The sequence below is a fragment of the Nannobrachium achirus genome, assembly GCF_963921795.1.
Source record: "Nannobrachium achirus genome assembly, chromosome: 8".
Taxonomy (NCBI): Eukaryota; Metazoa; Chordata; class Actinopteri; order Myctophiformes; family Myctophidae; genus Nannobrachium; species Nannobrachium achirus.
The window spans coordinates 42,397,133-42,424,697 of record NC_137817.1 but is presented as its reverse complement, the minus strand read 5'-3'; the positions used below and the strand labels follow the sequence as shown (position 1 = coordinate 42,424,697).

Below are 27,565 nucleotides of genomic sequence, written 5' to 3'. Positions count from 1 at the left end.
AACATATAGTCGATTTCTCCACAGTAAATTACCAAAAATAAATAAATAAGCAAAAATGTGTTTATGTGCATATTCACTGAATTTTATTATGTACAAGATGATGCACCGAGGGCCATGCATACAGTACATACAAATATCCAGTAAATCCCAAATACAACAATGTACACGCTGTTAGAACGATGCTGGAAACATTGCATCATTTTGTAAAACTAATTTATTGGAATTGTTTTACAGTGTAAAACAATTCCAAAGATGACCGTGTGACAGTTTGAGATTGAACACAACAAAATACACACACACACAAGAAGATATGATGAAAACAGCAAACATTTTACCAAGCTCTTATGAAAAAATATTGCCACAAAGTCTACAAAATTAACTTGAACAAGAAACTAACAAACACAGTCAAAGTGCTATTGCTCTTTAAAAAAATAAGCATTTGAAAATATATTTTTTGGAATACAAAAAAAAAAAAAAAAGATGACCATACCAGCATACCAATGTGAGCGTAAATCATTCCCAGATTTCTATGAAGAATTCAAGTAGTCAGACTAACAGCATCCACAGAAGTTGGCTCTGAATGAATGATTAAATAGCAAAGAGATAATTAGGTATAGAGCTCTTCAAAGTAAACACAAGCAAGAGTGATATAGTCATATGCCTGTATGTGCAAGTTTTATCAAAAAGATATAATTATGGCGTTCTATGCTTCATTTTAAGTGTGTATTGAGAGACAGGAAACCGTAGTAGAGAGAGGAGACATGCGAGACAAAACGGGGGAAGTCGGATTCGAACCCGAGTCCTCACGCTCACAAGGAGTACATGCAACTGGCTGAGCTACCAGGCACGCCCTGGATTTGCAAAGGAAATATTTGGAGTCATGTGCATGTTTGATTGATAATGTAAAATTTTATGCACTTTTTTGATTGATGGTACTTTATAACTAAATGGTTTTGTGCAACTAAAAAATAAACAGTTTGGAATTAATTCCAACTCAAATTGGCTTCAGCACTTTAACCTGTTTTCCAAAAAAGTCCTAAATATAGATTTTTAGCCTTTGTAATAATCCGCCTCTACACATCAATATACAGTAACAAAGAATAGCAGTCTTATAATTTAAAAATAACACACACTGTCTGTCTCTCTCACGCACAAACTCACTCGCACGTTCCACACAAAGATAAGCGGAAACCCCCAACTCAGAACAAAACCCCATCACACGCCTCTCCCTCCCCCTCTAGGGAGAGAGCTCTACTTGTTCTGCCCTTTGTTGTCATTGCCCTTGTTGCCGTGTCTATCGTCATGGGAACCCCGGTAACCCCGGTGCTCGCGCCTCTCCCGGCACTCCCGGCACTCCTCCTCGTCGCCCTCCTCCCCCTCGTCGTCGTCGTCGTGGATTATCTCCACCTCCAGCCGGCCGATGTAGAGCGATACCGCACACAGCCAGAAGAGGGCGATGCTGCCCACCACAGCCGTCTGGAGCAGCGTGGCCGGCACAGAGAGCAGCATGAGCCTCCGCAGGGTGAGGAGGCTCCCGACGTACGACGCCGCGCCGAACGACACGCACACGCCTCCCAGGATGAAGAAGGCTGAGGCAGGAACACAACAGGGGTAGAGAGATATTAACCCATTAAGCCTAGATTTATTTAATGCATTAACTATTGAAAAATAGCACATATACAAGCCCACAACGCCGCGCTGCGAGCTTGTAGATCTGCTATTTTTGAAAAATCATGAATCTTTTGGCAAATCTTTGAATATATCTTTTTAAAAGCGAACATTTGTAACTCAAATATTTGCTTTTGAGGGGTCCCTGGAATAAGATATTTTGAGATGGGGGTCCGTGGCCAAATACATGTAATTTTGGGGGTCCTTGACATGAAAAAGTTTGAGAACCACCGATTTAGAAGAAGGATTTAGAAGACATTTATGGAATCAGGTCAAAAATATTCAAAGACTTGCTCAAATGTTCATGATTTTTCAAAAATTGAAGATCTACAAGCTCGCAGCGCGGCACAGAGTGCTGCGCTGTGAGCTTGTATATCTGCTATTTTCTTTATAGTTAAAGCATAAAATAATGGTTAAAGTGGTTCAAGTGACACAGATTTGCGTTCAGGCTTAAGAGTTAATGGCATTGTTAACTCTGTTTTGTCCCAACAGATCCTACTGGGCCAGAATCTCACATGTACCATTTCATATTTTTTTTTATCACAGCATGGGCTACACCAGTGGTTCTCAGAGTTTCATTTTCAAGGACCCCCATAAATCTGAGAGTGTATTAATGGAACCAAAATGGACCCTTGGTTCCAATAGACTCAAGGAACCATTTATTCTTTTACTTAAAACGTTTCCAACTTATTTGCTTTCAAAAACAGTTTGAATCTGCAGCATTCATTCATCGCAAAAACCCTTTTTCAGCTTTGCATTAAAAATTAATTATAAAATAAAACATTTACACCAATTTAGCCAATATTTTTAAGTAAATATCGACCGATACAGATATGATGAACGATTAATAAATAAAGTTCTCTGAAATACACTAGCTACTGCCAGATCAATCCCAGGACCTTACGTAGTAGATTCAACTAATACTAACGGCAACATTTGTTCCTTCAGCTCGTGTGTGTTTCACAATGCTACTCTTAAACGCTGTATTATAAATTATATGTATTTTATACACTGTATTATACAGCTCTGTCTCAGAAATGTTAATACTGGTATTGAGTAAAAAAGCATTGGAAGCAGCAGATGCCATAGCATCCCAAATCATCACTGACTGCGGAGATTTCACACTGTACTTCAAGCAACTCTGACTTCATAAGGTTTACATTTCTCTAGTTGTTTTGAGTGGTCTCGTGTAATATTGTAATATTTTGAGATATGGATGTTTGATTTTCATGAGCTGAAAACAAAAAAAGGTTTGGAACATTTTACTGCATGCACAACTAGAATATATTAAAGTAAAAAATAAATAAAAAACGCAATTACGCAACATAATGAACTTTTTATATTTCTGATTTTTGAATTGTTATTGTTTATGTAATGGGTATTCCCTTTATCAAGTTTCCATTAACTCCATATACTTTTTCGTTTCCTTTCTTTTTCCTTTCTCTTTTTTTTCTTTTTGATGATGAGCCTGCAAAAAATCTGAACACTCTTATAACTAATCAATGTTTTTAATTCATGAATACGCATTCACAAGCTTTCAGCTTCAGCCTATTCCTTTTGATCACCTGTAAAAATGATTATGTGGATGTACGACTTGTATAAATGTATGAGTTGATCAAATAAACTAAACTAAACAAAGCTGTAGTTGGTGCTAATGTCCTTGCAGAGATAAACACAAACGTGAAGGCCCTACCATATCCAGCTTCTCGACCAACATCACTCTGGACAAAGGCTATGACTCCAATCCCAGTGGCCAGCAGACCGTTCCTGAACCACGACAGGAAGCCTGCAATGACACAGACGCAATCAAAGCTGGACAGTCTGGCAGGATAGATGGCATGTTCATTGTGTGTTTCATGCTGGCTGTGAGCTTTGAGAGAAGGTTTGTACAACTTATCCTGTGACATTAAATTGTGTCATTTATACATCATCAGCATCACGGAACCCATGCACAGACTTTAGGCATTGCTTCATAAATGGGATGGTATCAGCTTTTCAAAGCGGTGTGGGTTTGTTACTACAACAAACAGGTTGTGCTTGGGAAGCCACCTGGCCTGCTTGGGGCCTAACCCATTCTTTTCAGTTCCCTTTTACACTTTGCATAAAAACCCTCACATCCATACACAGCAGACATGACTGATTACTGCACTTCACACTTCAAACCCATTTATGTTTGCATCTTGATTTATTTAATTAAAAGATGTATTTATTTTAGTCATAAATAATCATTATAAGTTTGACCTTGTGTGTGGACTCCCTCTTTTTTGTTGTGCATCACCCTAATGCATGACACAAGCCAGACAACTATTCCACAATCTCTGAATGCGAAAAAAGCATTTGGAAATGGTGAGTCAACAGTTTGGCACTGAGAGACTAGTTTAGATGCCATCTCTGTTGTTAGAAATTATCCCTGGGGAATTGTATCACCCAGGTCATCTACCTGCAGCAGGCTGCCAATAGTCAAAATCAAGTTGTTAATCAAGTTAGGTATCTTGTCCTGTGTAGGAGAGCATACCTACAGTACCTATGTTCCATAACACTAACTCCAACCATCAAACATATGGCTGAGGTAATATAGCCATTTCCTAGCCCTAGAATGTCTCCAATGTTCGGTCGATTGACACTCAAATCTGGAGCCATAGAACGCTCCCATTGCGCGGCGGTTAGCAGCGAATCTGCGCGGCACTAAAGTGCAGCGCGTTACTTGTGTACTCACCCAATAATTAATTCCTCAGCCTGGGAGAAAGACATTGTCCTATGGTGTCATCATATCCATTTGAAAGTTCTGGCTGAAAACATGTACATTGTAAAATATCACCACTTATCACGAGCCAACACGGACGACTGACACGACCGGGCGAGGGGCCCGAAATGACTGCTGGACTGAATATATCAAAACTTCCTTTTGGAAGCACAAAAGTACGGGGCACACAATCACGCAGGTGGTGTGATTAGTCACCCCACGTCAATCACAAGCACCTGTCAATTGTGTGCCCCGTACGTTTTGTGCTTCCCAAAGGAAGTTATGATATATTCAGTCCAGCAGTCATTCCGAGCCCCTCGCCCGGTCGTATAAGTCGTCCGTGTTGGATCGTGATAAGTGGTGATATTTTACAAAGTACATGTTTTCAGCCAGAACTTTCAAATGGATATGACACTATAGGACAATATCGTTCTCCCAGGCTGAGGAATACATTATTGGGTGAGTACACAAGTAGCGCGCAGCACTTTAGGGCCGCGCAGATTAGCTGCTAACCGCCGCGCAATGGGAGCGTTCTATGGCTCCAGATTTGAGTGTCAATCGACCGAACATTGGAGACATTCTAGGGCTAGCCATTTCCATGCTTGTGAAGCATGGAAATAAAATCTCAAATGAGTTCCTGTCCTCTCCTCATTGTGTTCAACCAGCATTTAACTCCAGTCTTACAAGTGGTTATACCTTATTTTATGCTTGTAGCTTAATCCACTGTTAATACAGTGATTGGCCAAGCAGTTGCATTACCTGTTTCATGTGACTTTCTCAGGATCTGCCAAAATAAGAAGAATAAAAAGTAAATTAATGGTTAGGCCACGATGCAGAGTTGACAAATGGTGATCGATGGATGCAAAGAATTAAATGAAATTGAAAGGAAGTTACAAGCAACTTTAGATGCTATCTGTATCAATGTTACAACAAGCTCCATTGACACTGCCGGCCCATTCATGAAACAAAATAATCACCAAATAGTGTTTCTAGATTGGAAGAAATGTGTGCAAAATGATGAGCAATGTTAAAAAGTTGTCGAACTGTCTCATACCATACCATATTTATATACAAATTAGTGCCACCATTATCAAAACATCTATTTAAACTATAAACTCAGGGCAATATTGCACTTATATTGCACAAATAAGGTGTCTAGAACTATGTTTCGAGAGTCAATGATCAATGTAAGTGCTAGGTTCTTGGATTCCAATAATCTTCAAACCCCACTGAGTGCACCAATGTTTTATTCTTCGCCTGCGTTGAAGACACACATCAGTGCACTGAAGCCATTGCACTGCTTTGGAATGTTAGTTTATTGTTATCATTTTCGTTATTATAGTTGTGGTTATTTTGTATCATTTGGCATATTCGTTGTATTAGTTTGGTAAGATAATTGGATTATTAGTTTATTATTTGGGCACCAAGGGCATGCCACTCCCAGGCCTAATTGATTGACAGGCACCAAGGGCTTAAGTAGGCCTGGGTAATGAGGGAAGGGCATGCACCTGGTGGACAATCTTTTTTTTTATTTTTTTAACCAGTGCCAGAGCCACGGTCAGCCAACAATGCCATGCCTGAAGAAATGTTTGTATATTATGCACTTTAATTTTGGTGAAGTAAACATGCAAGACAAAACTTCAAGTTGCTGTGTGTGGACAATTCATGTGTGCTTTAAGCCTGCGTACAGCCAGCGTCTAGGTGCATCAGTGGGTTTGTTTGAGGTTAGTTTGGAACCGACAAACTGCACAAAGTTATCACATGTATCTGTGGCATGCCAGTGTGCAAAAGAGTGCTGTCTTTGCAGTATAACTGTGTGGGTGCCAAATTTGCCAATCAAAGTTGAGAAGACCTGGTGCGAAAAACTGGGAAAATATAAATTGGCCAATGAGTTTGTGGGGAGGGTCTAACTAGGGGTTGGTGCTGAATCCTTTCCAACCAAACAACAAACAAAACATCGCATGGATGCCCCTGGGACGTAGCTTCAGTGATGTAGCCCAAGGTCATAGGGGTTTCGTTTCGGGCCTCGCAACATCATACCCCTCACTCAGGTGACCCAGCCAGGGTGATCAAGTCCCGACTTTACGTCCCAGTAGCTACCCACGATCAGTCCCATTAGGGAAAGACAGGGTCACACTCCGCTGCTCTGGAACTCTGCCGAGACTGGGAGAGGCAATCTGGTGCGTGGAAGGACCAGGCTCTGTGGGTTGACTCCTGGCCGGGCTCCACCTACGTCTCACCAGGGGAACTATAGTATGCGTAGCACCAGACTCCCAGTATCAAACATTTCATTCAGCAGCAGTGGGTTCCTGACTGACCGTTAGTTTGTAGTAACAATGACTCCCGGGCCAGATAATTGTCCATGCCTAGTATTTTAAGGGGCCTATCCATTAAATTGTGGTAGTCATAATTTGTATGTATTTTCCCGCTGCTGAAAGAAGGACCGTTGGAAGTCATTCTCAACTTCGATTAGCTCCCAGTTTCCCAGAGGAGTTCGGAGAACTGGAAGTGGTGCTAGAAGACACCATTATGAACACATTGGTGAAGAAAGCTATTGGCAGGGGTTGACACTAAGGTCTCAGAGGCACTTGCCCATCGGGCAAGTACAGGTCATGTTCTACTTGCCCGAAGGTAATGCCCACTTGCCCGAAAAGTAAATCGTCCATTATAAAATGATAGGTACGATTTTAATTACCACTCAATTTAACACTTATTTCTGGGGATGTGCGATAAAATGTCATGCCTCAATACCTCCAAATACCAAATACTTTAGCTATGATTGAATGTTTATGGTTTCACACTTGTTATTTTATATTTTTAAATGTAAAAACAGCACATCATAGGTAAATAGTGCTCTTATTTAACATTCCACAGACCAGAAGACACAGCGCACTGGCCACTTTCAGGTGTTTAGACAGATATCTCGTGTTGTGTTTATAGACATTTGTGTCCCCTCTCAAATGAGCACTTGCCCTGTCGGGCAACCTGAAAGTCAACTTCACCTGCCCTGATGTTTTATTTACCTGCCGGGGGCAGGTGGGCATTATATCGTATAATGGCAGCACTCATTTCCACACCAGCATGCCACAGGTACATGTGATCATCACTTTAAGAATAGAAGCGTGATCCCTTGACCCTCAAAACGTAGTTCTAGACACCTTCTTTGTCCAGTCCAGTTAGTTTTGATAATGAATGGCGCTGCACTAATGTGCATATACCGTAAATGGCAGATGGGACATATTGTTTAGTTTAACATACATTAACCACTTAAGATGCAACACGTTGTGAGCTTGTAGATCTGCTATTTTGAAAAGATTGACATTCTGCATAATGAGTACTTTTACTTTTGGTACTTCAAGTACATTTTAATACCATACCATTGTGCTTTTACTCAAGTAAAACGTTTGAGTGCTTTTTACACCAGGGATCTTCAACGTTTTCAGGCCAAGGACCCCTTAATTGGGAGAGAGATGAAGCAGGGACCCCCACAACCTGTTGACTTGATTCCATATAGTTTCATTGTTTGACTTTGACAGCACAATCATCATTGTATTTTGGGTTCATGTCAATTTGTGTTTTCAGACATTTAACCTCTTGCACCGTCAATACTTAATAAACTTGACATTTCACTCTGTATAGTCTCTGTATTTAGATTGTAGATCTGCTATTTGGCTACAGTTCTCAGAATATGGACACTAGGGTTCAAGTTGTTAATATAAAAATAACTGGAAGATTTGGAGGACCCCCTAGGGGTCCCGGACCCCCTGTTGAAGACCCCCGTTTCCCACCACTGACTATGAGGCTTTTCTTTGTATACTTTTAACCCGCAGCTCTCACCAGGGCATCCGCCTTGTCCAGCTCATCCACCCGGTGGTAGTGCTGCTGCTCCGGGGAGCGGGGACCGCTCTTCCCCCAGGCGGGCTGCTTCTCCCCCCCGACCCCGTGGACCCCCCTCCTCACCGGCAAGCCGCCCACGTACTGCGGCGGCCGCGCGACCCTTAGGACCCGAGCAAACTGAGTGGCGACCTGAGGCAGGAGACGCCTCTTCGTAAACAAACTCCGAGCAGCCATCATCATCATCATCGCTCACATCACATGTAGTGGAAACAACCACCACAACAACATGAACCTTCACACCGACCCGAGGCCAACGACACCAGGAAGAGAGAGCTGCAAAGAGGGCGTCCGGTCTGCTCTGAAAAAGGTAACGGGGATGTTATAGCGCCATCGTGCGGCTCAAGCCTAGCTCTGGTGGTGGTTAGCCTTTAGGAGTTCTCCTCCTACTCCTAGCTTGAGTTCTGGGACGGGTGCGCCTTTAGGAAACGCTACGCACCTCTCGTCTGTTGTAAAAATAAAAAAATATCGTTTCACTACTCACCAAAACAAAGATGGCTTTTGGGTGGTGAAAGATTACTTTCCTTAGTGGGAACACTCTGAGCCCCCCCCCCCCCTCACGTCTAAAATAAATGTTTTGGTCAGAAAAGAAAATATCTCACCGGAAGGTGAAAATTGGTCAATGGACATTTCTATTGACACGGTCTGTAGAGGGCGCTGTGGAGTAGCTTAAACGTCCGGTGAGATATTTTCTTTTCTGGCCAAAAAGTGTAGTTTTAGAGTTAGTGAGATGGGGCATGGGGGGCTCTGACGCCTCCGAGTGTTCCCACTAAGGAAAGTACTGTAGGCTTTCAACTCCCAAAAAGCCGTCCTTGTTTTGGTGAGTAGCGAAACTTTACTTTTTACAACAGACGAGACGAGAGATGCGCAGGCAGCTCAGCGTTTCCTGCGGGCGCACTCTTCTAGCCCAGGTTCAAGGGTTCATGGTCACATCCATAGAGTAGGTAATGGTCACATCTTGACCTTGTGCACATGTTGGCACTTGGCAGGGGTGGAAAAAGTAGGCTAGGCCTACTCACATTTGTTACTTAATGTAAACGTATCAATACCTACTGCAAACAATGTAGAAATACTCTGTTACAAGTAAAAGCCAAGAATTCAAAAAATGTAAGTAACAATACATAAGAATTGGCAATTTGGCATCAAATGTACAAAAGTAAAAGTAGGCTACTCATTGTGCAGAATATCCCATTTCACATGTTCAACAAGTATTTAAAAGCTGATCTACAAGCTCACGATGCTTCGCACTGCAATCATGATGCATTGTGAGCTTGTAAATCTGCTATTTTCAAATGGCCGAAATAAGATTGATTGATTGATTGATTGATTGATTGATTGATTGATTGATTGATTTATTGAAGAATTTATTAGAAGTTTGCATAGGAAAAGGTACAGTTTCATGACAGTAGGCTACAGTTCACTGGTAATTAAGGTAAGCCTATACACTCAGGAAAGCACATGGCTTATTTACATTGAGATCCTATTTTTTAACTCATATAACATTGAATGACAGAAAGATAACACACACACACAAAAAAAAACTGTTGTCAAAACACGATGCAAAAATAGTGTTTTAGTTTGTTTTGTAATAATATTCAAAGTAACTAAACTAAAGCGTTCATATTATTTATTGTAGTGGAGTAAAAGTACTGAGATATAGCCAAGTGGAGTGGAAGTAAAGTATTGAACAGAGAAAATACTCAAGTAAAGTACAGTACTTAAGTAAATGTACTTAGTTACTTTACACCACTGCATGTAGGCTACAACTTTGATTGATTGATTGAATACTTTATTATAAGTTCATAGGAAAAGCACAGGACAGTATACTGTAGTTCAGATACAAGGTCTACTCTAGGGTTCATAAGGTTCATAGAGACATTAAATCAGGGGTCTTCAACGTTTTCAGGCCAAGGACCCCTTAGTCGAGAGAGAGATGAAGCAGGGACCCCCACAACCTGTTCATAGCATATAGTTTCATTGTTTGACAACACAATCATCAGTATATTTTGGATTCATGTTAATGTGGATTTTCAGATATTTAACTTGAACCGTCAATACTTTATACTTGACCTTTCACTCTGTATTTAGTCTGCTCTTTTTCCCTGTAGGAGCCAAACTGGGTTAAGTGGTATTTTGGCACTCGTTTAATTGATTGAATGGCTATCTGGTGGAGGCACCCATTGGCACCTCATTTGTGGGCGTGTCTCTGTAGGTGGCCTCAGTTTCACAGAGTTAACAAAAGGCAGAGCTCCCATGCTCACCTTCAAGGCTGGTGGTGTCCTTGGAGGTAGGGTGAGCTGGGAGGGAAAACTTTTGTTGACCGCACTAGAGCACTTTCATAGCAAGAAATCACTTTTATTGTTGTATTTTGCTCACTGCTTATTTATTTCATACACATATTTATTACGTTATTTTAATCGCATAATTGTAATAATTGGTGTAACTGAAAACTCGAATCTAAGTAAAGCATTTTAAACATATAAACGATTTGTGGATGTGAGTGATTTAAGGTGCGAGTCATACAAGTCTTTTAATCTCCCATGCTTAGCCTACCGGCTCTTTTAACTATTGGGGTTATTAGCAGCCGAACATAGTCAACAAAAGGTTTCTGAAGCGCTGATCTTGACTTGAACTTGACATTGAACTTCTGGCTTGTCTCGCTTGCAGTCGCTTCAAACAAAGGAAACTGGAATGCGCGTGGCCGCGCACCGCAGCATAAGGTTGCATTCATTGTCGATTGAAACTTTTCATTCTCACCGAGTCTATATGCCTACGTTACGCACGCATACACAGCCACACGCACACACACACACGCGCTATTAGCGCTCGCTGTCTCCCTATTGTTCCCCGTAGGCAAAGCTGCTTTAGCCTACGGCTTCGGCCGTACGTGCTATTGGTTTGTTATTTTCTGTGCATGGACGGGTTCGGCCCGCATTTCAAAGCCCGGTTGGGTTGGCCCGGGAGTGCCGTCTCTGAAAAGAGATATACAGGCGCGTAAATACCCATCGTCCCTCTGCTGAAGCCATAGAGTTGTTTGTTAGGTTAGTTTCTTTAGGCAGTTTAGTGGGGAATAATAGGCCTACATACATACATTCGATTTAAGCCTTTTGTCTATTGAATTACATTTTCATTGCTCTTATTTACATTTACATTTACACGCACATACTAGGGCTGTGAACTGCTGTAATTGATATAGGTGCGAACTGCTATTTGAACTGCTATTTGAACTGCTATTGTTCTTTATTCGTTCTTTGAATGCAAATGGATTCACCAATGCCTGGTTCTAATCCTGAACAGAAAAGACAACCAAAGCCTACTCCCAAAGCACTAGCAAATAAAATGGAACGTCTTCAAAGTGAAAGAAAAGCTAAGGTTAACAAAATCAAAGCAGGTGTCAAATTAATTAATGAGCTTATGCAAAGTCCTGATAATGCTCAAACCATACAGTCCCATCTTCACAATGTGTCTGCACTGTACGATGAATCAAGTCAGCTTCATGATGCTGTTGTTCCATTGCTTCCTCCGGATGAACAAGAGAAGCAAAACATTTGGTTTTCAGACATACAAAAGCATAAAGATGACTTCATTGAAAGTACAAATAAATGGCTTTCAGATGCAAGTGGCCAACCTCAAAGTACAGTGCAGTTATGTGAAGATGCTAGTGCTTCTCCTACTTTACCTCAGCCACACCCACCTTCTGTTGAAACACCTGATGCAGTGAATAACGATGACATTACTTGTGTTTCAGAACATCCTGAGCCTGAGGTGGGAACTGCTTTTGTAGATGATGTTACTCCTCTTGATAGCATTTCTAATGTTGCAGTTAAAGCATCAAAGAAAAGGAACACTGCTGTGAGTAAAGCAGGGTCCACTGCCTCCTCAACTTTGTCTGCATGTGTCCTTGCAGAAGCAGAAATGGCAGCACTCCTTGCTCGTCAAAAGGTGCTTGACGAGAAGCACGCTCTGGAAGAGGAAGAGGAGAACCATAGAAAGGCCATGGAAGAGCGAGAGGCACAGTTCCGAAAAAAGAAAGAGAGGTTGAACTTGGAAATGGAGATAGCGGCATCAGCAGCTAAAATAAGTGTCTTAAGGGTCTCCGGCACCTCTCGAGTGTCTAGTGCTGCAGCTAGTAAGGCAGATGGGATGAATTCCTACCTTGAGAAACAAAATGCTGAAGCTGAGACCTTTGTGCCTGTTCCTGTAAGGCAGCCACCGCAACGTTCTTTTAGTGAACAGCAGTCACGTTCACATTTGCTTGATTCTTGGCCTGGGCAGCCAAGTCTCTACTTATTGGATGCTGAGCCCTTTGTGCCTGTGTCTGTAAGGCAGCCAGTCGCTCAGCCATCTCAAGGCGCTTCTGGTGAACATCAGTCACGTTCACATTTGCTTGGTGCCCGGCCTAAGCAGCCACGTCCTCATTTATTGGATGCTCAGCCTAAGGTGAATCATGTGGGGCTGCAGTCGCAGCCAGGGCCTGACACCGTTAGGGTGCGGCAAAGCAGAATGCACAACCCTCCAGCACATCCTGAGCAGCAGTTGCAGTCAAACCAACCTGCACCTTCAGCGCATGGCAGCGTCGATCATGGACAGCTGATATCGGTATTGGAGAAGCAAAACCAGATAACATCCTTGCTTGCTGAACAACAGTCGTTGTTCTTTCTTCCAAAACGCGACATTCAGGTCTTTCATGGTGATCCCTTAGAGTATCAAACCTTCATGAGAGCTTTCGAACACAGCATCGAAGAGAAGACTCAGAGCGCCAAGGATTGTTTATACTTTCTTGAGCAATACACTAAGGGGCAGCCGAGAGATATGGTTCGGAGCTGTCAGCATATGCCTGCTGAAAGTGGCTATGCCAAGGCTAAATCCTTGCTTCAAGAGCACTTTGGCGACCCATTGAAGATTACATCCGCTTACATGGACAAGGTCTTCTCATGGCCAGTGCTCAAGTCCGAGGACGTCAACGCTCTTCAGTCTTACAGCTTCCTGCTTCGTGCTTGCTGTAATGCTCTGGGAGAGTTTGGGTCTACATACGAGTTGGATGTCCCTGCTAACATGCAGGCTGTTGTCAAGAAGTTGCCATATAAGCTCAGGGATAAGTGGAGAGAGGCTGCCTGTAGCCTACAGGAGAAGTACCGTCGCAGAGCCACCTTCAGTGATATTGTTCAATTCATTGAAAGGCAGGTGAAGATGGCAAGCGACCCACTGTTTGGGGACTTGCAGGATCCTTCCCCTGCAGCGTTTAGGAAGGAAGTGAGGCTTGCTAAACCGCAAACCTTTTCTAAATCCAAGGGAAGTAGCTTTGCGACCACTGTCGCTACTGTTGACAGGAACAAGGACACTGGATGGAAGAAGGAAAAGAGCACACCTGTTGGAGTTTGCTTGCTTTGTGGAGCCGGACATGCCTTGGACATGTGTCTTCTATTGGAAAGGAAGACACACACTGATAAGATGTCCTTCTTAAAAGAGAAAGGGGTGTGTTTCGGTTGCATGTGCATTGGGCACAGAAGCAAAGAATGCCGCAAACGACTGGTGTGCAAAGTGTGTGGTTTGAAACATCCCACTATGCTGCATATCAACTTCAAAGACAGGGAAAGACAGCAAGCCAAAGGAACTCCAGTGACAGCAGATAGCGCTTTGATCTCTGTGCAGTCCAGTGGTCTTTCTGGGGCCGGAGAGAGTGACTGCACACTCGCCATACTTCCGGTTCGGGTGAAGTCTAAGAAAGGTCATAAAACAGTGGTGACCTATGCTTTCCTTGATCCAGGAAGCTCAGCTTCATTCTGTACGGAAGGGCTCATGAACCGTCTGAACCTCTCTGGAAGACGGTCCGACATCCTCTTGAGAACTATGGGTCAGGAAAAAGTGGTCGGCAGTCACATCGTGACGGATTTGGAGGTAGCCGGTCTGGACACAGATGACTTCTGTGAGCTACCTGCAATCTTTACGCAGAAATGCATGCCTGTCCATCAAGGGAACATCCCTAAGCAGGATGATCTGCTGAAATGGCCATATCTTGAAGACATCAGGATAACGGCGATCGATTCAGGGGTCGATCTCCTTATTGGAACCAACGTTCCCAAGGCTTTGGAGCCGTGGGAGGTGGTCAGAAGCGTGGATGACGGTCCTTATGCAATTCGAACCATGTTGGGCTGGACCGTCAATGGTCCTCTCAGAGGTGAATGCATTACTGACACAGCTTGCCCGAGTCACGATGTCACCGTCAATAGGATATCAGTTGCAACGCTTGACCAGCTGTGGGAGCAACAGACGAAGGCAGACTTCCCTGAATGCGTTCAGGATGAACAGCTTGGATTGTCTAGGGAAGACCTCAACTTCATGGAGTCCGTCAACAGTTCTGTACAGTTGGTTGATGGTCATTACCACATTGGCCTACCTTTGAGACAAGGGAGTGTCAGGATGCCGAACAACAGGAAGGTTGCTGAACAGCGTACCTTGGCTCTCAAAAGGAGATTCAACAAGGACCGTTCGTTTCATGCGGACTACACTAACTTTATGAGTGAGGTCATCTCCAGCGGTTATGCTGAGCAGGTGCCTACAGAGGATCTGGGTCGTTCCGATGGCAAGGTGTGGTATATACCGCATCATGGTGTGTACCACCCGCAGAAGAAAAAGTTGAGAGTCGTGTTTGATTGCGCGGCTACTTTCAGAGGAACATCTTTGAATGCTCAACTACTTCAAGGCCCAGATCTTACGAGCTCACTGGTTGGGGTCATGAGCAGGTTCCGAAAAGAGCCTGTTGTTCTTATGGCTGACATCGCAGCTATGTTCCATCAGGTCAAAGTACCAAGATCGGACTCTGACCTCTTGAGGTTCCTTTGGTGGCCAAATGGGGACCACAGTCAGGATTTGGTGGAGCATAGGATGTTGGCACATCTGTTTGGGGCAACGTCTTCCCCAAGTTGTGCAAACTTTGCCTTAAGAAAATGTGCAGAGGATAACCGGGACCAGTTCGGCCCAGAGGTTGTGAACACTGTTCTGCATCATTTCTATGTGGATGATTGCCTTGTATCAGTTGGCACTGAAGAGGAGGCGGTATCACTATATCGCCAACTAAGGGATCTGTGTGCTAAAGGAGGCTTCCAGCTAAACAAGTGGATTAGCAACAGACGCGCTGTGCTTGCTGCCATACCTCACCAGGAAAGAGCGGTGGATGTCAAGGATCTTGACTTGGACAATGATACTTTGCCTGTGGAAAGGGCTCTGGGCGTACAGTGGTGCGTCCAGTCGGATGCCTTCAAGTTCAAGATCACACTGAAGGACAAACCTCTGACAAGGAGAGGAATCTTATCCACCGTCAGCTCCATCTACGATCCCTTGGGATTCCTTGCGCCTGTGGTGCTGAGCGCCAAGAAGCTACTTCAAAGCCTGTGCAGAAATCAGCTGGGCTGGGATGATGCTTTGCCGGTAAGTACTGCCCAGGAGTGGGCAGGCTGGCTGGAGGAGCTTCATCTGATTGAAGAGTTTCGGATCAGCAGGTGCTTGAAGCCTCCCAAGTTTGGAGAAGTCACTTCCGCTCGATTGCATCACTTTGCGGATGCCAGCGAGGATGGGTACGGCACAGTCACTTACCTGTTACTGAATGACATCCACGAACAAACCCACTGTTCCTTTGTAATGGGTAAGGCACGAGTGGCTCCATTGAAATCTGTCACAATTCCTCGCATGGAGTTGACAGCCGCAGTGGTGGCAAGCAGGATGGATAAGCTCTGGAAAAGAGAGTTGCAAATGCCACTGCTGGAATCAGTCTTCTGGACGGATAGTACCTCCGTACTTAAATACATCCGGAACGAAACATCGAGGTTCAAGACATTTGTGGCAAATCGTGTCTCTGAAATACTCACGTTGTCCAGTCCTTCTCAGTGGAGATACGTTGACACGTCACGTAATCCAGCAGACCTGGCTTCCAGAGGTGCCAGAGTGGAATCCTTCTTGAGGTCTGATGCTTGGGTGACAGGACCCAAGTTCCTTGTTGAGCCTGAAACCGAGTGGCCAGCACAACCTGATCTCTCTGGAAGGGTATCTCCAGAAGATCCTGAGGTCAAGGCCGTTGTGTCTGTCAATGCGATTCAAGCCGACGAGCGGGCAGACTTGGTCACGCAGTTCATTAGTCACTTCTCGTCTTGGTTCCGCCTGAGAAAGATGGTTGGTTGGCTTTTCAGGTTCAAGAGGCTGTTGCTGGATCTGGCTCAGAAGAGAAGGCATCTTGTCCAGTCTGGTCTGGAGGAAGAGAAGTTACGTGAGGAGATGCAGACTGCCAGAGCTCAGGTGGTGGTGAAAGGTCCTCTTTCAGTTGAAGAGCTTGCCAAGGCAGAAGCTGCAATTGTTTCCTTTTGTCAAGGGAAGAGGTTCTCTGACGAGATAAGTGCCTTGCAGAAAGGGGAAGGTGTGAAGAAGACTAGCCATCTCTACAGGCTCAACCCCATTCTTGAAGGTGGCATTCTAAGAGTTGGGGGTAGGCTTGGTAGAGCAGCCATGCCAGAGGAGGCAAGACATCCTGCTATCTTGGCCAAGGACTTTCACGTTTCTGACCTTCTTCTGCGTCACATTCATCAAGTGACAGGGCATGGTGGCCGAAACCACATGCTGTCGAATCTCCGTCAGAGATACTGGATCCCAGGAGCAAGTGTTGCTATTAGAAGGACTCTGTCTAAGTGTGTCATCTGCCGAAGACTGCATGCAGTACCGGGACGCCAACGTATGGCAGATCTCCCTCTTGACAGGGTTTCCCCTGACGAGCCTCCATTTACTCGAACTGGAGTGGACTGCTTTGGACCTTTTGAGGTTCGGCGAGGAAGATGTACAGTAAAAAGGTACGGGGTCATCTTCACCTGTCTGGCCGTAAGAGCTGTGCATCTTGAGGTAGCAGCATCTCTTGACACTGATTCCTTTATCAATGCTCTCAGACGCTTCGTGGCAAGGCGTGGTCAGGTGTTGGAGTTGCGTTCGGACAATGGGACGAACTTTGTCGGGGCTGAACGTGAGCTCAGGGAGTCAATTGGAAGATGGAACCAGGCTCAAATTGGCGGCATGCTCCTGCAGAAGGGAATCAAGTGGGTTTTCAATCCTCCCTATGGGTCACACCATGGTGGAGTGTGGGAGCGCTTGATAAGATCTGTACGTAAGGTGTTGAATTCCATCCTGCGGACCCAGAATCTTGACGACGAAGGCCTGCATACAGTTCTTTGTGAGGCGGAAGCTATTGTGAACAGCCGCCCAATAACTAAAGCTTCCACCGATCCCAACGACTTAGAAGCATTGACGCCAAACCATCTTCTGCTTCTCAAGTCTAAGCCCTCGTTACCCCCAGGAGTGTTTGACAAGCAAGACATCTATGTTCGTCGTCGTTGGAGACAGATACAGTATATGTCTGACTTGTTTTGGAAGCGCTGGGTGAAGGAGTACCTCCCGCAGCTGCAGGAGCGCCACAAGTGGCAGAACATTGAGCGGAACTTTGTTCCTGGAGATCTGGTCATTGTGGTGGATGAAACCGCACCTCGTAATACGTGGTTGACAGGAAAAGTTGTGAAGGCAATTCCAGATAAGAAGGGGCTGGTGCGACAAATTCGCATTAAGACTAAGACCAGCTGCTTGGACAGGCCCATTACAAAAGTGTGCCTTCTTCAGGAAGCAGAGGGGCCATGAACTCTTAATTGGAGCGTTCGTGCTCTGAATCCTTTGTTCACTCTTAGAGCTCTTGGGCTCTTTGAAATTCTCTCTCTATTTTCCATTTTTTGCAGATGGAGAGGAGAATACGAAGATGAAGTTTCTATTGATATGAAATTATGCATTTGAATGAATTTGCATTGAATTTCTATTTTCTTGAATTATTAAATAATAATGGTGCTAAGGTTAAAGTCTGTCTCCTACTTAGTAATATTTGTGTAATTAACGCACAGGCTTAATTAGGGGCCGGAATGTAGGAGCCAAACTGGGTTAAGTGGTATTTTGGCACTCGTTTAATTGATTGAATGGCTATCTGGTGGAGGCACCCATTGGCACCTCATTTGTGGGCGTGTCTCTGTAGGTGGCCTCAGTTTCACAGAGTTAACAAAAGGCAGAGCTCCCATGCTCACCTTCAAGGCTGGTGGTGTCCTTGGAGGTAGGGTGAGCTGGGAGGGAAAACTTTTGTTGACCGCACTAGAGCACTTTCATAGCAAGAAATCACTTTTATTGTTGTATTTTGCTCACTGCTTATTTATTTCATACACATATTTATTACGTTATTTTAATCGCATAATTGTAATAATTGGTGTAACTGAAAACTCGAATCTAAGTAAAGCATTTTAAACATATAAACGATTTGTGGATGTGAGTGATTTAAGGTGCGAGTCATACAAGTCTTTTAATCTCCCATGCTTAGCCTACCGGCTCTTTTAACTATTGGGGTTATTAGCAGCCGAACATTCCCTTCTACACTAAAGCTCTTCGCCGAAAATAGACGATCTACAAGCTCACAACGCCTCGCAGTGCTATTTTTGCCTAAAGTTCTCTGAATATGGACGCTAGGGTTCAAGTGGTTAATATAAAAAAAGGAAAAAAGTTTCTATCACACAAAGATTTGAAGGACCCCCTGTACTAACTCTGAGGACCCCTTAGGGGTCCAGTTGAAGACCCCTGCATTAAATGACAAACAAATAGTACTATGCAATAAACATCATATAACAGTCAGAAATCAGAAATATAAAATTGTATCCAGTAGACATGAGGGAGCAACACATGCTGTGTTTTTAAAGAGGGAGAGTGGTTTGTCCTCCTCCCTTTGAACCTTTAAGATTGTAAGTAGAAAAGCTGTGAGGGAAGGCACCGTAGATTGACCAATTTGTAACCCATTTTCAATGCTTTAAAAGTCAAGTGTATTATTGTCATTTCCATGGCCATCTCTGTACTATACTTATTTCTACTTTCTGCTTCACCTGCTTCACTTTCTAAATTGAAGTGATTGCTTTGAACTTTTCAAAGCATAAAAGACAATCAGAGACGCTGAGAAGAATTGTCATATTGACGTCATCCACCGCGTAAAAAACTGTCCCATTTTTCCAGGCCCAGCATTACATTAGGCACTTATCCGCCACTCTTTGGTACCTGGTTTAACAAGGTTTGAATACCTTTCTGGCAGTGTCTTTATTAGTGTTAATGTCAAAGGGCATTTGGGAAACCCAGCTCAGAATGTACTGACACCTTAGGCCAGTGGTTCTCAAAATGGAGTCTGGGGACCCCCAGGGGTCCTTGAGGGGGTTCCAGGGGGTCCCAGCAAAATTGCTCAATAGCATCAAAATCTGTTTAACCACTTTAAACCTATTTATACATCAGCATACAACATTGGACAGCAGGCATCTTGATGAGAGTGCCCGTTGTGAATACGGTATATGAACAGTGTGGATAATCCAGTATCATGATGAGTGACTTGCATTTTGCAATTATTCGTATTTGATTTGATTAAAGAGGTGTCTAATGATAATGTAGTGGAATAAAACACATTTATTATTTTAAATGTATTGAAGTAAAAGCGAAAGTTGCGACGAGCAGGCTATAAACTCAAGTAAAGTATAGAAGTATTGTAACAAAGTACTTGCAATTACACCACTGGTATTTAGTATTTCTGCAAGAATTAAATCAAACCTATTCTGAAGGAAACCTGGAGACAAGTCAGCCACTGTATACTGGCTCTAGTATTTCTTTTATTTTTAAATAGAAGAATTGCAGCGGACATGGACAAGTCTTGCCATGGACATGTTTGTCTGTTTACGAACACATTGATGACCCCTGGTATTGGTTAAAAAAAAAGAGAGCGAAAGAGAGAAAATAGTTTTATACTAATACAGGATAATAAAAAAATAGATCATGTACAATGTATTATTCATGGCATACACATTATACAGTATATACGCACACCATCAGCACTTATCAGTAGCTGCCACAGTGCCTTATATAAGTTTGGTGACTGGTGAGAAATAAATGCACACATAAGTAGATGTGATTTACTATGTGTGATTAATAATATGCATAATTAATTATGAGGTGGATGATTCAGGATGAGATTGGTTGGGTTGGAATTTCTCTTTGGTATAATCCAGTGGTTTTCAACCTTTTTCACATCAAGGTCCATTATATATTCTGCATTTGAGCCAAAAACCACCATTTGATGAGATTTAGCCTCTCAGACCCAAAACTTTGAATAGTTTTTATCGTTGGATAGTTTCTCTTGTTAAACATCTGTTTAACAATAATTTAACTCTTGAGAGCATATAAATGAACGCTCTCAAGAGTTAAAGCTCTAGAAGGGTCCATTTGGTTAATTCTTCCAGCACTTACCTGAGGACCATGTGGAACCCCCTCGAGGACCACTGGTTGAAAACCACTGGTATAATCAATGTGCGTGACTTTTATCATCTATTCTGGGTTAGGGTTGAGGACTGTTTTCCCTTTTTGATGTGCATGAGATACTTTCTGGAACACAGCATGTGATGACATGTTTCACTCACCTGGGGGCGCTAGGACACAAGACTAGAGTAATACAATGTTGTTCAATTCAGTTTAGATGAGCTTATTTGGCTTAAGAGAACATTTGCTGTGCACACACAACCAGACATCACAATATTAGCAATCAATGACTTGTGGTTATGTGAAGATAGCGAATGGATTGAACAAACCTAAGTAAAGAGGCCTGAATATTGGAGAAAGCAATTAACTGATGAGTTAATGTGGGGATGCTTTCTGTCACTCTGAAAAGGAGTTGCTTCTATGTCTTGGTGACAACCTGGTCAATCAGGTCTATTCTCAAAACATTAGGTTAAAGTCAACAATCAAATGAGAACTATAACATATTATGTTTATTATCACAAGTCTAATGGTTAAAAAGGGTAAAACCCAACTATTAAGAATTAGGAAAAGTCTGACTAGGGGGAGGAGTAGGGCTGTCACGATTATGACATTTTACATGATGATTAATTTTCTCTCAAATAATTGCGATTAACGATTTAATTGTGTTTTTGTCGTTGACAATTACATTTCTGTTTGGCTTGTAGGCTTTGAAGTTGCACATACATGGCAGATATGACACATAACACAAATATACAAAGAATTTACTGACATATTTGACAACTTTATACTTAAAAAAAGAACATTGATAGTGGAAATAGCCGATCTACAAGCTCACAACGCGTCACATCGCGACGCGTTGTGAGCTTGTAGATCTGCTATTTCCACTATTTTTTTTACTTAAAAAATAAATGAACATTTTTCAACATGGAAACGATTATGACGATTATGAAAAATAATCGCGATTATGTCAAATAATCGCGATTATGTCAAATAATTGCGATTAGACGATTATGTAATAATTGTGAGAGAGAGAGAGAGAGAGAGAGAGAGAGAGAGAGAGAGAGAGAGAGAGGCCTGTCCATAGTATCTCCGAAATGTTCAGTGAGTCTGGAAATTTCCAAACTCTAATTCGGTGTAATGCTTTTCAGAAGTCGTGAGTGACTTCATTTTGTAGTCGAACCGAACCTTTTGACCGAAAAGTTCGGTTTCGGTCAAAGTGTGGACATGCCTTAAAGGGGAAGACCACCCATTTTCAATATTCAACTATGTCATTAATATATCTTAGAAGAGTTGTGTGGAAATAAAAAGAAAGTCTCCCCCCCCCCCCCTTCTGTGTTACCTAGAACTGGAGGATTGATTTTGGGGTTTGTATTGTAAATCACACCGGTGTGATGTCATCACGGTGTGATTTACAATACAAACCCCCCTTCCCCTTTAAGGCCTGTCTTATCCACGGGTTTTCCAACGCCCCATAGTGCATTGCGCAGACGTTGTACCGAGCTTCCGGCGCCGCAGCCGAGTGTGATTTACAAGCTCACAACGGGCTGCATCTGCAACCTGACGTGAGCTTATATGTCTGCTGTTAAACCGGAAGTGTGGTCCAAATAATCTCCAGTAAACTCCCGCGGAAACAGGTGGATAGATTTATTTTCCGACTTAAATTTTTCCCCCAAATTACCTTTTTTCTATTGATTACTCACGCCATGGAGACTTGAGTTCAATAATATCTTTTTGTATTTGTCGTATTTACCCCCATTGATTCCATGGTGCAATGGGGGTAAATTTACAATAATAATTTTTTTGTCCGATGATGACCTCGGCGTGTTCAAGCGGGCGGGCGCCAGCGCAGTTTGATGATGTCACGTTCTGCTGCTTTTAATGTAGCTCTGTAAAATCTTCATCAACAGTCCCTTCCCCTACAAAACACACAATGCAGAGACACAGCAAATGAGTGGTGCAACAGTTAGTTAATCAAACTAATAGATTTAATCGATTTAAAAAAAAATATTCAATTGTGGTTGAAAACATTTGAATTTCCCTTTTTCTTCACAGGTTTTCACTCACCTGGCTCTTGGAGCAGCTGTCGTGTGCATCCAACAGCGCTTTCAACACAATCCGCAAAACCTCCTGGAAAAGATTCCCAAGAAGATAATTCTCCCTCGAGACAACATCATCTTCTCCTTTGTCGCCACCTTCATCATCATCAGGTGAAGGTAGCAATGGGTTGTCCATCACGCTCCTCTTGCCCATAAAATGTCCTTTAAGATAAAAATTAACCCATTTAATTGACCATTAATCGTGCGCAACGGACTGGCAGCCTAAAACTGTTGCTGCATTTATGACAATTTTAGAATTGATTAGGCTAATTAACACAGTGTAGGCTATAGGCTACAGATGGTGTCAGGATTCCCCAAACTGATGTATTTGCCCGCAGACCGCCGTCTGATGTTGTGCCAGGGACCCCTATAAAATACGTACTTTTAAGATAATATTTCAAGTGTATTGCAAAATGTTCAACATTTTGAAAGTCCACAGCATATCCGTGGTCATATGGGCATACCTAGATGCCAAAAAAAGAAAATAAACAATTGGTGTATTTTCAAAAGTCCATAAAAACCCAATCTTAATTACTTCCTGTGAACGAAAACTTGCTGCGTGATGAAATGGCAAGACTCTACAAATTATACATCTTGATTACATTCACGTTTGAAAATCAAATGTGAATGGGAATCAAATTTTATTCGATTAGCTGCACGTTCCTCCAAACGCTGAGAGCTCCAGCTCCAGAGCTACTCCGTTTTGAATCTCATTCAAGATGTCCTGAATGTGTATTAATCGTTGTAAACTTAAGCATACTAAAATATGTATCTGAAAACAATATTATTATTTTTTAAAACCCAATAAAAAACCCAATAAAAAAAAAGGTTATAATAATAAGCAACTTGGTAACAAACATTTTGCACAAGTGGCCGACTGGCCGTGTCTCTCTGCCTGTGTCTGCAGTCTAGTGAGGCTACAAACAATAACACTATCCACAACTTTCCAACATCCCATCGTGCATTGCGCAGAAGGCGTGCGGCAGCTTCCGGCGCCACAGCCGAGTGTGATCTACAAGCTCACAACGGTTGCATCTGCAACGCGACGTTGGTTTGTATGTCTGCTGTTAACCGGAAGTGTCTACAGTAAATTCTCGCGGAAACAGGTGGATAGGCAACACGTGACTCAGATCATTGCCTGAATGGCTGAGCATGTGACCTTCTGATTGGTTCAGAAACACACAGGCTTCCGTTTCAAACTGATACTTCAATTTGCTGCAGGGAGCCCCTGGCACCCCATTAAGGACTTCGAGCATGGTGTAATGCACGTTTAACATGCGTAACAATGTATTTTTCTGAAATGAGGGTATCAAATATTTATTAGCGAACTCCATAGAAATATATTAACAAACAAGACAGGATAATACAATGAGATATTAAAAATCATGTAAAAATGCTTAGTGTTAAGATTAAACTACAGCTCAAAACGTATTGTGCGTATTATACGTACATACGTATATACAGTAACAGTACATACCTGTTGCCCAAAGATTGCATCGTGGTCGTGGATTCACTTTAATTTTGGCAACTTTAATCCTAAGCTCTGTCTGGTCGAAGCTGGCCGCAGCGGTTAAAGAGATGAAAGAGAACAACACCAGGTAGGTCATTAAGCCAGAAGGACACACTGTCGTCACCATAAGGCCTCTCATTGTAGAAATGTCTGCTCATCCAAATAATTCTCTAAATGTCCCTTCTTCTTGTCTGTGGTGGAGTAACGGAGGCGGGTTGTGCTTTTTATAGTCTATCATGATGACCTGAGTGAACTCTGTTTTGTGTATGTGCAAACTCGCACATACTCAAAACAAGTCACACAGCACGTATACCCTTGATTGATTGATTGGGCAATCAATCAATCAAGGGTGTATGTGCGGGGCGAGTCGTTTTGTGCATGTGCGAGTTTGCACGTACACAAAACGTAATATGCGGAATAACGCAATTCGTCTGAAGAGATGATATACAGTAACAGTACATACTTTAGCAACTTTATTCCTAAACTCTGTCTGGTCGAAGCTGACCGCAGAGGTTAAAGAGACAACACCAGCTAGGTCACTAAGCCAGAAGGACACACTGTCGTCACCATAAAGCTTCTCATTGTGGAAATATCTGCTCATCCAAATAATTCTCCAAGTGTCCAAGTGTCCCTTCTTCTTGTCTGGGGTACACAAAACAAGAAGAAGGGACGACTCGCACCGCACGTACACCCTTGATTGATTGATTGATTGATTATTTGATTGATTGATTGCAGGGTCCATATGTGCACCTCGCACATACACGAGAAGGGTGATGAGCCCCAGTAGTCCAGTGGGAAGAAGGGGGTATCATCATGCATGCACCTTCCGGAAATATACTTCTAATCAGTGTTTCTAGATTTGAGAAAATATGTACAAAATAATGAGCTATGTTAAAACATTGTCAAAAAGACCCATATACCATTTATATGCAAGTTATTGCAGCCATTATCAAAACACCAACGTCATAATATCGAGGCATATATAAGGGCCACGGGAGGGGCCGTCTATTCCCGTAGCCAATCAGATGGGCATAAATGGGCTAGAAACTAGATGGGCCAATCTGATTGGTCAAGTTTCACGTGACATCATATCATTTTATTATAAAAGGGGCAGAGCGTGTACATACCTCTAGAAATAATAGGTATATAGGAAAATAACTTCTGGCAGATTTTTAAAGAAGGAAACTGAATACCGTGGTCCACTCAGAAGGCCCACCCAGACCAGAAGGCCCACCCAGACCAGAAGGCCCACCCAGACCAGAGGGCCCTCTCCCCAACACCATGTCGTTCCGCTCCAGGCCCCCTGAGGAGCTGAGGGTCCTGGGTTTGGACCTAATTCCCTTCAGCAGCACCGAACGCTTCCTCATCTGCACTGCGGGGGTGTTTGTGTTCTTCCTGCTCCACGGCTACCTGCAGGAGGCGCTCTTCTCCCTGGAGGGCTTCCGGCCGTTCGGCTGGTACCTGACGCTGGTGCAGTTTGGCCTCTACTCGCTGTTCGGCCTGCTTGAGCGCCGCTTGACCGCAAGGGACGAGGACGGACAGCGGAGGGGAGGGGGAGGTGTGCCGGTGCGGACCTACATGCTCATAGCCCTCCTGACCGTGGCGTCCCTGGGCCTGGCCAACACGTCGCTGGGCTACCTCAGCTTCCCCACGCAGGTGGTGTTCAAGAGCTGCAAGCTGCTGTCTGTGATGCTGGGAGCGGTGTTCATCCAGGGGAAGCGCTACAGCGCCACAGACGTGTGGGCCGCGCTGTGCATGGCTCTGGGCCTGGTCTGGTTCACGATGGCCGACAGCATGCTGCTCCAGGGAGGCCTGGACGCCAGAGGCCTGCTGCTGGTGGCCGCGTCTCTGTGCGCCGACGCCGCCATGGGCAACGTGCAGGAGAAGGCCATGCGTGTTCACCAGGGCTCCAACGCAGAGATGCTGCTCTACTCCTACGGCATGGGATTCCTGTTCATCCTGGCCGGGCTGAGCTGCGCCGGGCGGCTCGCCCCAGCCGTGGCCTTCTGCCGGCAGAGTGGCATGGGTAGGACGTACGGACACATGTTCCTGCTGTCGCTCAGCGGCTACCTGGGCGTGTCCTTCGTGCTGGCGCTCGTCAAGCACTTCGGCGCGCTGGCGGCGACCACCGTGACCACAGGCAGGAAGGCTGCCACCGTGGTGCTGTCCTTCCTGGCCTACAACAAACCTTTTACTCTGCAGTACCTCTGGGGAGGCATGCTGGTCCTGTTAGGAGTTTACCTGAATGTCAATGGAAGGAAGGCCAACGATATGAAGCTACCTACAGTTTAAAAATGATGGAGCACTCAACTGGTCTGCACGTTCATTTATTGTAGAGCGACAGGGTGACTAGTCACCCTGTCGGTAATATGTTTTTTTGATATAGCCTAGTTTGTCCTTGTTGAACACCAACGAGTCCTTCTACCAATAACTGCTGGCTGAAGCGCACAGACATCTCCTACTTGAGTTCAGAAATATTTTTAGTTTTTTGTCACATTCCTAAAACAATAATTTGATAAGATTACAGTAAATTTACCCCCATTGATTCCGGTAATTAATTTTTTGGTCTTAGGGATGCGACCGGGAATTAATTTTTTGGTCTTAGGGATGCGACAAAAAAGAAAAAACATTATTGAACTCGAGTCACAATGGCACGAGTAATTAATAGGAAAAGAAAATCATTTTGGGGTGAACTACTCCTTTAATGTAAACAACATGAAGCTACCTGTTCATTTTAAAAGGATTAAACGACCTGCTGTTTAATGAAAATCACACCCAGTAATGATATATAACTAGAAATATGCAATTGTGGAGAATTGCAAGTGTTGCCCTGGTGTGAGTCACAAGGAATAAAAGCTATCTCTGTATCTGTCTGTCCTTGTCCCTATTGGAGCAGTAATAACCATTCTGTCCTTGTCCCCTCTATGCCCATATATGGAGATCCCTGGTGTCATCAAATCAGCCAAATCTATGTCCGTCTGTCTGTCTGACAATAATCCTCTACATGGGTGGCTGGTAGCCAATCAGAAGGCCATAAACGGGCTTATGTCAGACATAGCTTGAGGATTGGTGGATTGGTGAGCTTCACGTGACATTTCAGCCAACCAGCAATCCATGTCTTAAAGTGTGGATATCAGACAAAATCTAATGATTTAAACATTTTAAAGGTGAAGATGGTTAAAATATATGTACTGTAGCTAATGTAACTAGTCCCCCTACGAGCTATAGCATAGGAGCTTGTATGGATAGTTTCACTGCACTGCAAGTACAACAAAGAACAAAACAGGGTCATTGTGATGTTCTGTTTTA

General features: G+C 43.5%; 2 protein-coding genes across 2 annotated transcripts; one reads left to right on the top strand and one right to left on the bottom strand.

The window, feature by feature from the left end:
• Nucleotides 1-114: 114 nt before the first annotated feature.
• On the bottom strand, nucleotides 115-8,491 carry tmem160 (transmembrane protein 160; the record flags this gene model as incomplete). Its single annotated transcript, XM_080731896.1, has 4 exons — nucleotides 115-1,589; nucleotides 3,362-3,454; nucleotides 5,171-5,195; nucleotides 8,249-8,491. 4 exons carry the CDS (start codon nucleotides 8,489-8,491, stop codon nucleotides 1,252-1,254), a joined length of 699 nt encoding a protein of 232 aa, XP_080588022.1. The 3' UTR covers nucleotides 115-1,251.
• A 17,046-nt stretch (nucleotides 8,492-25,537) lies between these two features.
• LOC308290120 (adenosine 3'-phospho 5'-phosphosulfate transporter 2-like) lies at nucleotides 25,538-26,548 on the top strand (the record flags this gene model as incomplete). The annotated part of the gene is made up of 1 exon (XM_080731895.1): nucleotides 25,538-26,548. The coding sequence occupies one exon, from the start codon at nucleotides 25,538-25,540 to the stop codon at nucleotides 26,546-26,548; it is 1,011 nt and encodes a 336-aa protein (XP_080588021.1).
• Between the last annotated feature and the right edge of the window lie 1,017 nt (nucleotides 26,549-27,565).